The sequence below is a fragment of the Rana temporaria genome, chromosome 13 (genome assembly GCF_905171775.1).
Source record: "Rana temporaria chromosome 13, aRanTem1.1, whole genome shotgun sequence".
Classification (NCBI taxonomy): Eukaryota; Metazoa; Chordata; class Amphibia; order Anura; family Ranidae; genus Rana; species Rana temporaria.
The window spans coordinates 36089362-36103630 of NC_053501.1; the positions used below are offsets into that span (position 1 = coordinate 36089362).

A 14269-nucleotide genomic window follows, 5' to 3' on the forward strand; every position below is an offset into this window, starting at 1 on the left:
AACTGAAAAGCTCCTTTTGTCAATCTACTATCTCCTCCTACCAGCATGTTCCTTGACGCACATAAGCAATGCAGTACAATGCGGTGTGAGGCCTACAGCCTATGATGTCATTACGCCCACCAGTGTACAACAGCGAGATGTTTTTTGCTTGTGTATACCTTGAGATACTTGTGAGCATATTATATATGTAGTAAAGTGGGTATTTTTAGCAGTACTACTCTATGGTCCTTTGCTGTCCTCTTCCCACCATCCCTGAGGAGAGTTGGTGATCTCTGGTACTCGGTGGAGGATTGGAAGTGATCCACAATGCAACCTGGAGTGACCTTGTGTGGGTGTCAGAGCATTATTGATCTATTTTAGATTAGATTTTTTAATATACATATATATTTTTATATTTGCTATCAATCCATCTTCATACAGGTAAATACTTGCTCCCTGTATTTGTTGGTCCTTGTGACCCCAGCCAATTTGGGATTAAATAGATGTTTTTGTATAACTTTATAGATTTGTGTATATTTTGTACCAATTATTGTAATTATTTGTATTTTGTTTTCTTTCTTTTTTTCAGTAGACAGTGCTTGACAAATGTAAATCTCCTGAGGAAGCTACTGAATAGTGGTGAAACATGTAGAGAATTTTGTCATTTTGCACATTCTGAAACAGTTTACCAATATCTAGATAGATTATATTCTGTTGATTTTAACTTTTATAAAATAAAATTATTTTTTATATATCTTTGTGTGTTTCGCACCTTTAAAGTCCCAAATCCTTTCCTTACATTGTTACCAAATTAAGGTATGTGGTGCCAATAACTTATGGATGACAAGCAATTAAAAGTTTTCTCTTTTAGATTAGAGCTCATTGAGATCTGGTAAGAAGATGGTTGTGTCGTGGTCCAGGAACGCTGCATGCTGAATTTATACACACAAGATATTTGTGGACATTCTTTTGGCGTTTGTGTCCCTAATTGTGACATTGGGTGTGCATTAGCATTATTTATATGTTTTTGGATCAATTCTTCACCAGATTTCCATTTGTCATTTTTTCATTTTATTTGTTTTGTATACTGTAGCAATTTTTGGGTGTAGTTTTTGATACTTTCATAAATTTCTTCACATTTTCATATTTTTTCCACAATTGTGGTATTGTATCAGTATTTGATTATTTTTTGAGATGGTGTTTTTGTGCAACTTTTTGAGAATATTAGTGTCATCTCCCTGTATCTAGGATATTGAGTGCAGCATTACTCTAATGCACTAAGCCAATAGACATTTTTGTTTTTTAATGCAGTACATCTGGCTTAGTGTGCTGCTTTACCCCTCTGAGCAATGTGGTAAATTTGATTGCAAGACACTGACACCAAGTCAAATTCAGGTACTTGCACCTCTTCCACTAAAAAATATATGTAATGGACAGTATTAGTGATTATATAGAGCTGAATAGTTCAACTATCAAACGTGATTACAGGAAGCGAGGACCCATTCTGCCTTACTACCATAGAAAGTTCCTGGCAAACAGGGAATTGCTTCCCCATGAATTGACACACGATCGGCAATTCCGACAACAAATGTTCGATGTGAGCCTTTTGTCGGAAATTCCGACCGTGTGTAGGCTCCATCGGACATTTGCTGTCGGAACTTCCGACAAGAAAAATTTGAGAGCTGGTTCTTGTCGGAAATTCGGATCGTCTGTAATTCCGACGCACAAAAATCAAACGCATTCTCGGAATCATTTAACTTAATTTTTCTCGGCTCGTCGTAGTGTTGTACGTCACCGCGTTCTCGACATTTGGAATTTCCGACAACATTTGTGTGACCGTGTGTATGTAACACAAGTTTGAGCCAAAATTCGGAAAAAAATCTACGGTTTTGTTGTTGGAATTTCCGATCGTGTGTACGCGGCATAAGACTGTACTAGTTGTTTCTATATAGTACCCACCTTCCTTCATGCGCCGGATTGCTGCCTTGTGCTACCCGATTTGGACCAGCTTGTGCCAAGTGCGATGTAGAAATATTTGCTGGTGCTCTGAGCGGCCTGAAAGCAATTTCAGCATTTACACTGCGGGGATTATTCTTGGATTTCTTGTCTGAAACATAAAACAGCCTATTCAGCCTGCAATCAATTGTCAGATAACAACCTGCTTGTCATTTTTTATAATGAAATATTGCTATAGGGAAAAGGAAACAAAAACATACAAAATGAGCATGTAAATTGTTACAACATTCCACGGCGTAACCTATTTGTGCATTTAGTTATTCAATGGCGGAGTAAACAGTACCTTGGAAAGATTTTATAAATGTGTTGCTGCTACCAACCATTTAAGTGTTGGCTTTCATTTAACGTAAAAAATAAATAAATAGTAAATCACATATTTTTTTCTTCTCTGGTGTTGTAAATCAGCCTCACTGTGTGGAGAAAGCACATCATAAACATAAGTGATATACTCTCGTTTGTGACATAAGAGGTTCAGATACACACAGGGGGCCAGATTCACGTAGGAGAGCGCATCTTTGTGCGGGCGTAACGGATCCTATTTACGTTACGCCTCCGCAACTTTGACAGGCAAGTGCAGTATTCACAAAGCAAAGTTGCGGCGGCGTAGCCTAAATAGGCCGGCGTAAGCCCGCCTAATTCAAATCTGGAAGATGTAGGCGTGTGTTATGTAAATTTATTGTGACCCCACGTAAATGACGCTTTTTACGAACGGCGCATGCGCCGTCCGTGAAAGTATCCCAGTGCACATGCTCCAAATTAACCCGCAAAAAGCCAATGCTTTCGACATGAACGTAAATGACGCCCAGCCCTATTCACGAACGACTTACGCAAATGACGTAAAACGTGAAAAATTTGACGCTGTTCCGATGTCCATACCCAACATTGGTACGCCTCATAGAAGAGGGGTAACTTTACGACAGAAAAAGCCTTACTTAAACGGCGTATCTCTACTGCGACAGCCGGGCGTACACACCCCTAGCGGGCCAGCGTAAATATGCAGTTAAGATACAACGGCATAGGAGACTTACGCTGGTCGTATCTTATACAAATTCTGGCGTATCTGATTCTTTGAATCAGGCGCCAAGATACGATGCCTCAGACTCAGAGATACAACGGCGTATCTAAGGATACGCCGTCGTATCTCCTACGTGAATCCGGGCCAGGAATTTTTTTTCTCAGAGAATAGGTGCAGGAACTCACCCCCTCTGCCCAACCCTCCGCCCCAACCATGCCCAACTCTCCGCCAACCACACCCAAACCCCGCCCCCAGCCACACCTTCCGTAGAGAGCAGTACGGTGGCACCAACATTTTTTAATGAGTTAAGGCTTAGAACTGCATGGCACATTTTATAGATATTGCTATCAAACTTAACAGAGGCAATACTCGCCATTTTCAACTGCATATCACATAAGGTGTATCCCACAAAATCCCTCCAAGCTCTTCTCTCATCACAACTGCCCCCCAAATCTCCTCTCATCACAAATCTTCCCCAAATCTCCTCTCAGCACAAATCTTCCCCAAAACTCCTCTCATCAAAAAACCCCCCCATTTCTCCTCTCATCACAAATCTCCTCTCACCACAAATCCCCCCAGCTCTCCTCTCATGACATCCCCCCCCCCAGCTCTCCTCTCTGTACAAATGTCCACCAGATCTTATCTCATCACAAATCCCCCCAGCTCTCCTCTCATCACAAATCCCCCCAGCTCTCCTCTCATCACAAATCCCTCACCAGCTCTCCTCTCATCACAAATCCTTCACCAGCTCTCCTCTCATCACAACCCCCCCCCCAGCTCTCCTCTCTGTACAAATGTCCCCCCGCTCTCCTCTCTGTTCAAATCCCCCCCAGCTCTCCCCTCATCACAAATTCGTCACCAGCTCTCCTCTTTTCTCAAAACCCCCCAGCTCTTCTCTCATCACAAATCTCAAATTCCCCCCCAGCTCTCCTTAAAGCAAGATCCAGTGCGCAAAACCAGCCAGCCCCAGGTAGAGGGGTTCAGAAACAGTCCCCAGGGTACACACTGAGAAAAAAAAACAACAAGCGTCTCATAGAGTGGGCAATTCACATGGGTGCACTGCAGGGGTGTAAAGTTTGCCAGTGTCCAATCACTGAAAGGTAGCCTGTCCATGGTCCATGAATACAAGTCCTGTGTCCTGTACGATTAAGATAACTAGATTTATTTACAAATATGTTTCCCTGTCATTTTATTTTCTTACCCTTTAAACACTTACAGGTGTTGTCCCTCCCTCACTTTTTGACTGGACACGGAAAGCAGAAGCAGAAGACTGATAACCTTTGCTCTCTAAGGCCGGGTACACACGAACAAACATGTATGGTGAAAGCGGTCCGTCGGACCGTTTTCACCATACATGTCTGCCAGAGGGCTTCTGTACAATGGTTGTACACACCATCGTACAGAAGTCCGCGCGTAAACAATACGCGGGGCGTGTCCGCGATGACGCGGTGTCGCCGCGACAATGGCGCAGCGACGTGGGCGGCCCGCCTTTAAAATGCTTCCACGCATGCGTCGAAGTCATTCGACGCATGCGAGGGACGGCGGGCGCCTGGACATGTACGGTAGGTCTGTACTGACGACCGTACATGTCCGAGCGGGCAGGATTCCAGCGGACGGTTTTAAAACACGTCCAGGAATATTTGTCTGCTGGGAAAAGGCCCGGCGGGCAAATGTTTGCTGGAATTCGGCCCGCTCGCGCCCACACACGACCGAACATGTATGCTGAAACTGGCCCGCGGACCAGTTTCAGCAGACATGTTTGGTCGTGAGTATGGGGCCTTATACTCTGCTCTCCCCTACCAGCAGCTTATTCATTTCTAGCACATAAAAACTGCAGAACAATTGACTGGTTCCTTTTAATGTTTCTCTCTCTCGCCCAGTTTAAGCTCTGCTGTATAGAAACTGCAAGAAGCTGGTACCATGGCAGTTTTAGATGGATACATTGCTTACATTTGAAAAATACAATGATGTATTTTTTGGATATGGCTCTGCATTAGTATTAACTTTTACAACTGCCTAGAGTTCAGCTTTAACTAGATTGTGCTTTGCTTATTCACTCGGCTCCCAGCTCGAAAGTGATGGGGCGGTTAAATAACCATTTATAACTTTCACAAAGTGGGTGGGGAAGGTGCCCCCCCCCCCGCCGGCGTCAGCCCCCGTGGTTCCCGGGTTCTTCTGCTATTTCTGGGAGCCTGGAATCGCAACTATCAGCTTCAGGATGGAGAGCATTGTGTGAGCGAGGCATATCCATTCCTCGATCTCAGATGTAAACAAGGAAACCGAAAGCAAACAGCAAGGGAGACATTGGGGTCTATAGCCCTGTACACACGATCGGTCCATCTGATGAGAACGGTCTGATGGACTGTTTTCATCGGTTAACCGATGAAGCTGACTGATGGTCAGTCGTGCCTACACACCATCGGTTAAAAAAACGATCGTGTCAGAACGTGGTGACGTAAAACACAACGACGTGCTGAAAAAAACGAAGTTCAATGCTTCCAAGCATGCGTCGACTTGATTCTGAGCATGCGTGGATTTTTAACCGATCGACGTGTCTACAAACGATTGTTTTTTTTCTATCGGTTAGGAATCCATCGTTTAAATTTAAAACAAGTTGGCTTTTTTTTAACCTATGGATAAATAACCGATGGTGCCCACACACGATCGGTTTTGACCAATAAAAACGGTCCATCAGACCATTCTCATCGGTTTAACCGATCGTGTGTACGCGGCCTATTAGATTAGTATCCAAAAAGAGTACTTGTCACCTAACCAATGCTACCACATTTATTATCCCCTTTATTAATGTTTATTAACCCCTTGTAATAGCAATCAAGTAAAAATAAATAAAGATAAGAAAAAAAAAAGTTTAAAAAAATTAAATGATAAAAAATATTTGAAAACAAATTGCTGTTACCCAAGTGCAAATGAACGCCGGTTTTTAGTTACTTGACACAACCCCATCTTTTATATACTACAAAAAAAAAAAATGTTATCACCTGTGTTTGCACTAAAATAAATTTTATTATATTTTTTCCTGAAAATTTGCATATAATAAACAGTTGCACAAATATCACGTGACATAAAAATGTGCAACTGTCAGGGCCTCTGCTTTCAGAAAATCTATAAGGCTGGCTTCACACTGAAGCGTCAGCCGCGGTGACGGTATAGCCGCGCTATTTGTAGCGCGGCTATACCATCGTGTTTACCGCGATATTCGGGCGCTAGCGGTGAGGTTTTAACCCCCGCTAGCGGCCGAAAAAGGGTTAATACCGCCTGCGTTGCGGCGGTATTACCGCGCTTTCCCATTGATTTCAATGGGAAGGCGCGGTATAGGAGCGGTGAACACACCGCTCCTATACCGCGGTAAAGATGCGGCTAGCAGGACTTTTGGAGCGTTCCTGCTAGCGCATCGCTTCAATGTGAAAGCCTTCGGGCTTTCACATTGAAGAGTACAGGGCATGATTTTTCATGCGGTATAGCAACGCTATTTTTAGCGCTGTACTGCATGAAAAACGTCCCAATGTGAAAGGGGCCTAATGATCTGGGGGGGGGGGGGGTAAGTAATTTTACTGCCAAAAATGAACATTTTTACATGTTTGCAAAAAAAGAAAAGATTTGCTCTAGAGCCAAACTGGTTAAACTAAGCATGTCCATTAAATCACCCCCACATCAACTACCCTCTGTTCCACTTGACCCTCCCTTCTAGATTGTAAGCTCTAACGAGCAGGGCCCTTTGATCCCTCCTGTATTGAATTGTATTGTAACTGTACTGTCTTCCCTGATGTAAAGCGCTGCGCAAACTGTTGGCGCTATATAAATCCTGTATAATAATAATAATAATAATAATTAAAGAGAAGTATGGCCATAACTTTGTTTGCCATACTTCTCACGTGTCTCTCTAGAGTGGACTTACTTTTGTTCTCCTGTGACCCAGAGTCAGCTGGCTATTGGATGTTTATTTTTTTATTAAACATACATTTCTTCTTTCTGTTTGCTATTACATTAAACAAAGCCTTTCCTAAAAAATCCCCAATCTGAAAAAAATCCTTTTAGTACAAAATTTGCTTAAATAGTAAAGGTTCTTTTTTTTTATATAACAAACAGGTTATACTTACCTGCTTTCAGCAATTGTGTATCCACCATGTTGTCATGGTTATGCAGTAATGTTTGTCTGTCAGCTTACCTCTCCTCCATGTGTTCAGCTTTAGAGGCCAGCCGCTCTCACCTGGCTGCTTAAGTAATCTCTCCTGTAGCAAGGCTCCACCCCAGGCCCTATCAGGGAACTCTATATTAACATGTGCATTGCAAGCCAGCCGTGCTGATCATTATCGTTTGTTAGCTATTGTGTGTTTGGTTTCCTACTTGCCATATGCTCTATGTCTGTCTCTGTTTTACCGATCTTGGCTTGTTCTCGACTATCCCTGCCTGCTTGGGACCCTGACCCTTTGGCGTGTTCTATGTTTATCCTTGTCTGCTAGTCGCCCGGACCTTTGGCTTTTCCCCTTACTATCTCTTGTTATCCTGGTATGCTGCTTCCTCTCTATCCTCCTGAATGTGAACCACATTCTACTATGTGGTAGGTGTTTCTCACATTGTGTAGATTAACCAACCCACATTACACTATTTTGTTTTGTTTATACAATATTTTCTAATGCTGTTTTATTTATCTATAGAATACTGTATACATGTGTATCTCCTCCCCCATTGCACCCCTGATGAAAGGTTCTTTCTGAAACACGTCAGTCGGAGCGGAGACAGCATGTGGTTCACGTGTATTTTCATAGCATGTAACTAGAATTGTATCTTCTTTTGTGCAAAACATTAATTGGATTTTACCATGTACCAATAAACAATAACATGTTCATCAAACTCTTGGGTGATGTGTTGCCATCAAAGTCCCACCAACCTATGTTTTTTTTTTTTACTTTGTACTAACCTGCTTTGTGCAATGGTTTTGCATATAGAGCAGCCCTGATTCTCCTCTTATGGGGTCCCCTGCTTTTTTCAGCTCCTCCTTGCCATGTGCCACCTATGGCACGCTTATAGACTCGATCCTAAACTGGGCTCTGTCTATAGACACAGACAGCGTGACTTGGCCCTGCAACCCCCCCACTACAAGATTTAATTGACAGCTGCAGAAGCCGGAGCTGCTCTCACCGAGACGGCTGCACTCCCACACAAGGCAATACGGCTTTATTAAAGTAAACAAAAATCCCAAAAAACAAACAAGCACAGACAGGCAGGGGAATAACAAGGTTGACGCATTTCCCACTGAATCCCTGCTCTATCAAAAGCATGGATAAATTACGGATTCCGTGTGAAACGTGTCAACCTTGTTATTCCCCTGCCTGTTTGTGCTTGGTTGTGTTTATAGTTTTTTGTTTACTTTAATAAAGCCACATTGCATCGTTTGGGAGTGCAGCCATCCAAATGTTTTTGTTCACATGAGGTTAGTGTGCATGTGTCTGCCTGTAAAGTGCATGCACCCTTGGATGCAGCCATTGTTTGACAGGCACTGCTATCATTCCCAGTAATTGTGAACCTTACCCTTCACAACAGAAAGAAAGCATATAAGTTTAGGTGAAAGGGGAAAACCACATGCTCTCAAGGAGCCAGATATTGGCCAACATTTGTAGTAGTTACCCCCAGTAATTACAGTTCTTCAACACATAGTAGGGACAGACAGATTCATCTCCCTGCTATTAATGTCAGCTGTAACATGAACTTTCATTAAGAATAAATAACAGACAGGGTATAAAGGGTTAAACAAAAATTTATTGCAAGAACTGTAGGCTGCCAGCAATCAGTAAATGTCATCAGTGGTCTGCATAGCCTGCCCATCTGTGAGGTTTTTCAGCATGGGCAGGATTTTGGGGCAGAACGTTACATGTCAGTTTACATAATTAAGGAAGGTATCCTGGGGTGGCTGGGTCATCTTCTGGCATGAAGGAATTGGAATTTCTCTCATAATTCATAGGATGCCTTCATCAATTGACGTTATAGCCCGCCATCTACGTGCACGTCATGGTTACCTTCAGCGCCACACTGGTGCCTTCTTCTCTTCCTTTAGTACCCTAGAGAAATAGAACAATTATTGAACATTTACCATCAAGAAATATGGCTAGACACAGATATGTACCTACATGTATCAATGGACATATACAATGTTAGATTTTAATAGAGAGATAAACATACCTGCATACTCTGTAGAGGTGGGTGTGCTGCTGCCTCCTAGGAGTCTACTGGTGTCAAAAGATGTGATTGCCTCTCTTCACTCTCCTTGCCTTCCTCCTATTCAATCTAACTGCCTGTTGTGCTTCTAAATAAAAATATATACTGTAAATGAAGAGCACTAAACATGTTACATTTACATTTACATTGGATGATGTATATACGATGCAGTCAATATAATCTTCATTCATGTATGGTCCAGACTAACATCTATAACTTAATACTTTAAAAAATCAATTTCTACTTACTCCCTGGACTCAATTGGCCTTTTGTGAAACATCAGCTCACTGGTATTAGGATGACATCTGCGATGTGATCCTCTTGCTGGGGCTCTGCTCCGGGCAAGCTGTTCATTGGCGATGTTATTGCGGAAACGGTGCGATCTCCACCGCCTGGTGATCTCCGAGCCCTCACCTGAAATTTTCAGATATGTCAAAACAGAATGTCCAGAAAAACATTATGTTATCAAGTTTTAGATGCTAGAACTGAAAACTGGGCAGGGGTAAAGGAAACGCACAATGCCAAACTCGTGATCCCCACAATCATGTTTTAGTGCTTGAAGTACGTTGTTGCACCCCTTGACAAAACTTACACACTGCATGATCAGGTTCATGGTCTATGTGTGGTTTCATTCCTGCTCTGTGTCATCCATAATGTGAAAACTTCTGATCTCTGAAGGGAGGAAAGCTGTGCCATGCGATGCTACATTGGATTGTGGATGCAAAATATGCTAAGTAAATGGCGGTTGTTTTAAGCGTTTCAGTTACCGCTAGCTACCTTGCAATTAAGAGACATGGACATGTGCATATCCATGCTATGTGCTAACATATACTACTCTCAGTGTTGACTGCAGGTCAAAACAGTAAGAGAGTGCTGTGTAGCACCCCATATGAAGGAGGACAGGCACATGCGGTTTTCTATGCAACTGAACAGGGACATGTTAAGCACAGGTCACCAATGTTCAACGCTTTTCTTCAATAAATTCTCTACTTTTTAAATGTAACATTACATGTCAACATACAGAAAAATAACATTTGGCTATGGTGGGCAAGGTAAGGCTGCGGGGCGCTGCCAGGGCTTACGTGAAGTGTTCAGGATACTTAGCGACACAGTCATGCCCCTAAGCCGCTACCCGGGACAGGCGAGGACACGCTTACTTGCCCATCCTGGCCTGCGACTCAACCCTTCTGAAACATCACCAAGCCTCCTGAAGGTTCACTGCTAGGTGAAAAGCCTACTCTGAGGTGGCACGACACGAATGGCCACAGTTGCTGATTTACCTGGTTATCTAGTTACTGTAGTTAGTATTGTTTCACGAGTGCTTTCGACACTACTCAATACATCTGCGGGTGAGTCCGTGCCAACCCCCACACAGCTGTACACAGAGGTGTGCGCACCGCACGTTGTGGTATGCGCGCTGGGTGTGCACTGTAACCCTCCGACTAGCCCCATACCCCCCCTAGGTGAGAGGTCCCCACCTCTAGCCGCCTAATCGGTACAACCCAGCCCCCCCCAGACACACCCCCCTGATTCAGCACCAGTCCAGTGCCAACCCCCATCACTCATCTTTACCCTCCCATCTTCCCCTCCGTCTTCCCCCCCCACCAGCCGATATGACGCACAACGCAATTCCTACCCCAACTGCCCACTTGCAACCCCCTGTCGCATTACAGCTAAAATTATACTCGCTTAACGCGCGAGGGCTCAATATCCCAGAGAAGCGCTCGCGCCTGCTATGCAATATCCTGAGGGAGAAACCTCACGTGGTCCTCTTACAAGAGACCCACTTCCGATCAGACAGTGTGCCCACGCTTCGGAGCACCTACTATCCGACAGTATACCACGCTACCACCGACGAATCCAAATCCAAAGGGGTATCTATCCTTCTCTCCAAACATTGCCCAATGCAGGTAGACGATATTCAGAGGGATCCACAGGGAAGGTTCCTCTTCCTCAAGGGGTCAATACAGGGGTCGCCCGTCACAATCGCAAACATTTACGCCCCCAATTCAAAACATGTACAATTTTTCCGGGAAGTAACGTTCCAGCTCACGGCGTTCCAAGTAGGAACGCTGATCCTGGGCGGAGACTTCAACGTCCCCTTAGTCCCCCTGGTAGACACATCCAACGGGACCTCTTGCCTCACATACCGAGCCCTCAGAGCCATTAAAGTCCAATTGGACCTCCTAGCCTTACATGATTCCTGGCGTACGTTACACCCAAACGAAAGAGATTACACATATTTTTCATCATTACACACCAAATACACACGTATTGACTTGTTCCTCACCTCCCAAGACGCCCTCCCCCTTCTCTCGGAAGCCACTATAGAACCCATGGTGCTTTCCGACCATCATCCCATCACTATAACACTAACGTGGCCGGGACGCCGCCCCAAGTCGGGTATCTGGAGGATGGACGATTCCATTCTCCTAGATCCCGTAGATTTCGCCGCTCTGTCAACCAGGATCTCCCAGTTTTTCACAGAGAACGAATCCCCAGAGGTCTGCCCAGCTACGGTGTGGGCCGCACACAAATGCGTACTGCGGGGCGAGATCATATCTATGATGGCGAAGCGCCGCAAACGCAGGGCTGCGCGCATCACTGAATTGGCCGACCGGGTCAAAACCCTCGAACGCACGCACAAACGCACACTAGCAGCAAACACCCACAGTGAGCTTCTGGCGGCAAGGCGGGACCTGTTGGGAGAACTGCAGATTCAACTGAAACGCAAGTTCGCCCTAAGCCACAAGCTCTATTATGAATTTGGAAACAAATCAGGGAAACTCCTGGCAAGCGCCCTACAGAAAAAAAAATCGACCCACACTATCCGCACCATTACATCCCCTACAGGGGTCTCACACTCCAGGACCGACCATATAGCAGAACAGTTCAATCGATACTTCTCGTCGCTGTATAACCTACCCACACCCCGCGTAGCGAAAGGGGCCCCAACACGCTCAAAATTGATTGCGGACTTTCTGGAGGATTACGGCGCACCCCCCCAACCGCTGCCGGACACGTCACACTTAGACGCGCCGGTGACAACCGCTGAAGCTCTAATGGCGCTGAAGCAACTGAAACCCGGCAAGAGCCCGGGCCCCGACGGCCTATCCTCGGGATATTACAAATCGTTCGCTGACGCCCTGATCCCCAAGTTTGTAGCGGCATTCAATGACATCCCTCTAGCCCCTCACACCAGTACGGACCTACTGGAGGCCCACATCACGTTAATACCTAAACCAGGTAGGGACGCTACGCTCACGCCCAACTACCGCCCCATCTCACTCCTCAACGTGGATGTAAAACTATATGCGAAGATCCTGGCTAACAGGATACTCCCATATCTGCCGAACCTGATCTCCACAGACCAAGCCGGCTTTGTCCCGGGCAGAGAAGCCAGGGACAACACCACCAAGGCTATAAATATCCACCACTGGATGTCCACAAAGAAAGCTCAGGGATTCATGCTGTCCCTTGACGCGGAGAAGGCGTTCGACAGGGTGGCCTGGGACTTCATGTCCGCGGCCCTGCTCAAGTCGGGCTTCCCCCCCCGCTTCCTTCAGATGGTTATGGCCCTATATTCCACCCCCACTGCCAGGATCAGGGTCAATGGTCAACTGTCGGGCGCCTTCTCTGTGGCCAACGGTACCAGACAGGGATGCCCCCTCTCCCCTATTCTGTTCGTTCTAACCATGGAACCGTTCCTCCGCAGGCTAAGGGAAAACCAAGACATCAGGGGTATCACGATCAATCGCAAGCAACACAAAATAGCGGCATACGCGGACGATGTCTTGCTGTTCTTAACAAACCCTTTGGTCACCATACCCAACCTCCTGAAAGATTTTAAGCTGTTTCATACGCTGTCCAACTTACAGATCAATTTCAGCAAATCCACGGCACTCAATGTCTCACTGCCCCAAACCATGGTTGAACAATGTAAGTTGAATTTTCCCTTCCGGTGGGAACCCCACGAGATTACTTACCTGGGAGTCAAGCTCCCCGCGCGCTTATCAGAACTCTACTCCAGAAACTTCCTCCCAGCGCTCCAATTGATCAGGGGTGATCTGCTTAACTGGACAAAGGGCACCTTCTCCTGGTTCGGCCGGGCAGCCATTCTGAAGATGAATGTGCTCCCTAGGCTGCTGTATCTACTGCAGGCAGTCCCAATTAGACTCCCTCAGACCTTTTTTAACTCCTTTAAAACAATCTGCAGGTCCTTCCTATGGGCCGATCGCCCGGCAAGACTGAGCTGGCCTAGGCTTTCCCTCCCTAAACTAAGGGGTGGCATAGGCTTGCCCGACCTGCTCCAATACCATAGAGCCTGCCAGATGGCCAGGATCGTGGACTGGCATGTCCATGGCCAGAGCAAGGGATGGGTGGAGGTTGAGGAAGCCTTCTCAGGGACCCCAATAGCACACCTACCATGGATTGCCCCACAATCGATCCCGACGCCCTGTAGGACCCACCCACTGATAGGACCTTCCCTGTCCAACTTCAGAGCGGCGTGCAAAACGTTGGAAATTACCCCTTATCCCGGCCCGATGACACCACTGACCCGAAATCCCGGCTTTCCTGCAGACATCCAGGTCTCGGACCTGACGGAGCCTCAAATTACCACCACACTCCGCGCCCACCAATTCTTCCAAAACGATACACTTATGCAACACTCGGCCATGACCGCAAAATTTCCAAAACATGTTATTCCCCTATTCAAGTTCTTTCAACTCCGACACTATTTCCAAAGTATCCCGTCACCAGCGAACTGGCACAGGGACCTGTCACCCTTTGAACATATCTGCTGCCACACAGAACCGCAGAAACACCTGATCTCAACCTTGTACGCCCTCCTTATGTCTAAAACGCAACCCAACACCGACATACACCGTCTATGGGAGGGGGACCTCACCTTCTCTCTCTCCAAGGCCGAGTGGGAATCGGTATGGACACATGTACACAAGGGTTCAATAAATGTTTCTGCCCAAGAGAACAGATTTAAGATATACTCTCGATGGTACAAAACAC

General features: G+C 45.6%; 1 protein-coding gene across 3 annotated transcripts in view; it reads right to left on the bottom strand.

Moving 5' to 3' along the window:
• LRRC9 (leucine rich repeat containing 9) overlaps window positions 1-14269 on the bottom strand; it is a 124192-nt gene that overhangs the window by 3264 nt on the left and 106659 nt on the right. Inside the window, exons 32-34 of one of the 3 annotated variants that reach the window (XR_005744831.1) lie at window positions 9493-9658; window positions 9209-9332; window positions 8769-9087 (exon numbers count right to left, since the gene is read on the bottom strand). Coding sequence is in view for 2 of the 3 variants with exons in the window: in XM_040333774.1 (XP_040189708.1) it covers window positions 2068-2086; window positions 9493-9658 (185 nt within the window). In the remaining variant the exon portion in view is untranslated. Of the gene's footprint in view, window positions 1-1938; window positions 2087-8768; window positions 9088-9208; window positions 9333-9492; window positions 9659-14269 lie in introns of those variants that run through there. The other 2 variants (XM_040333774.1, XM_040333773.1) reach the window with 2 other exon arrangements.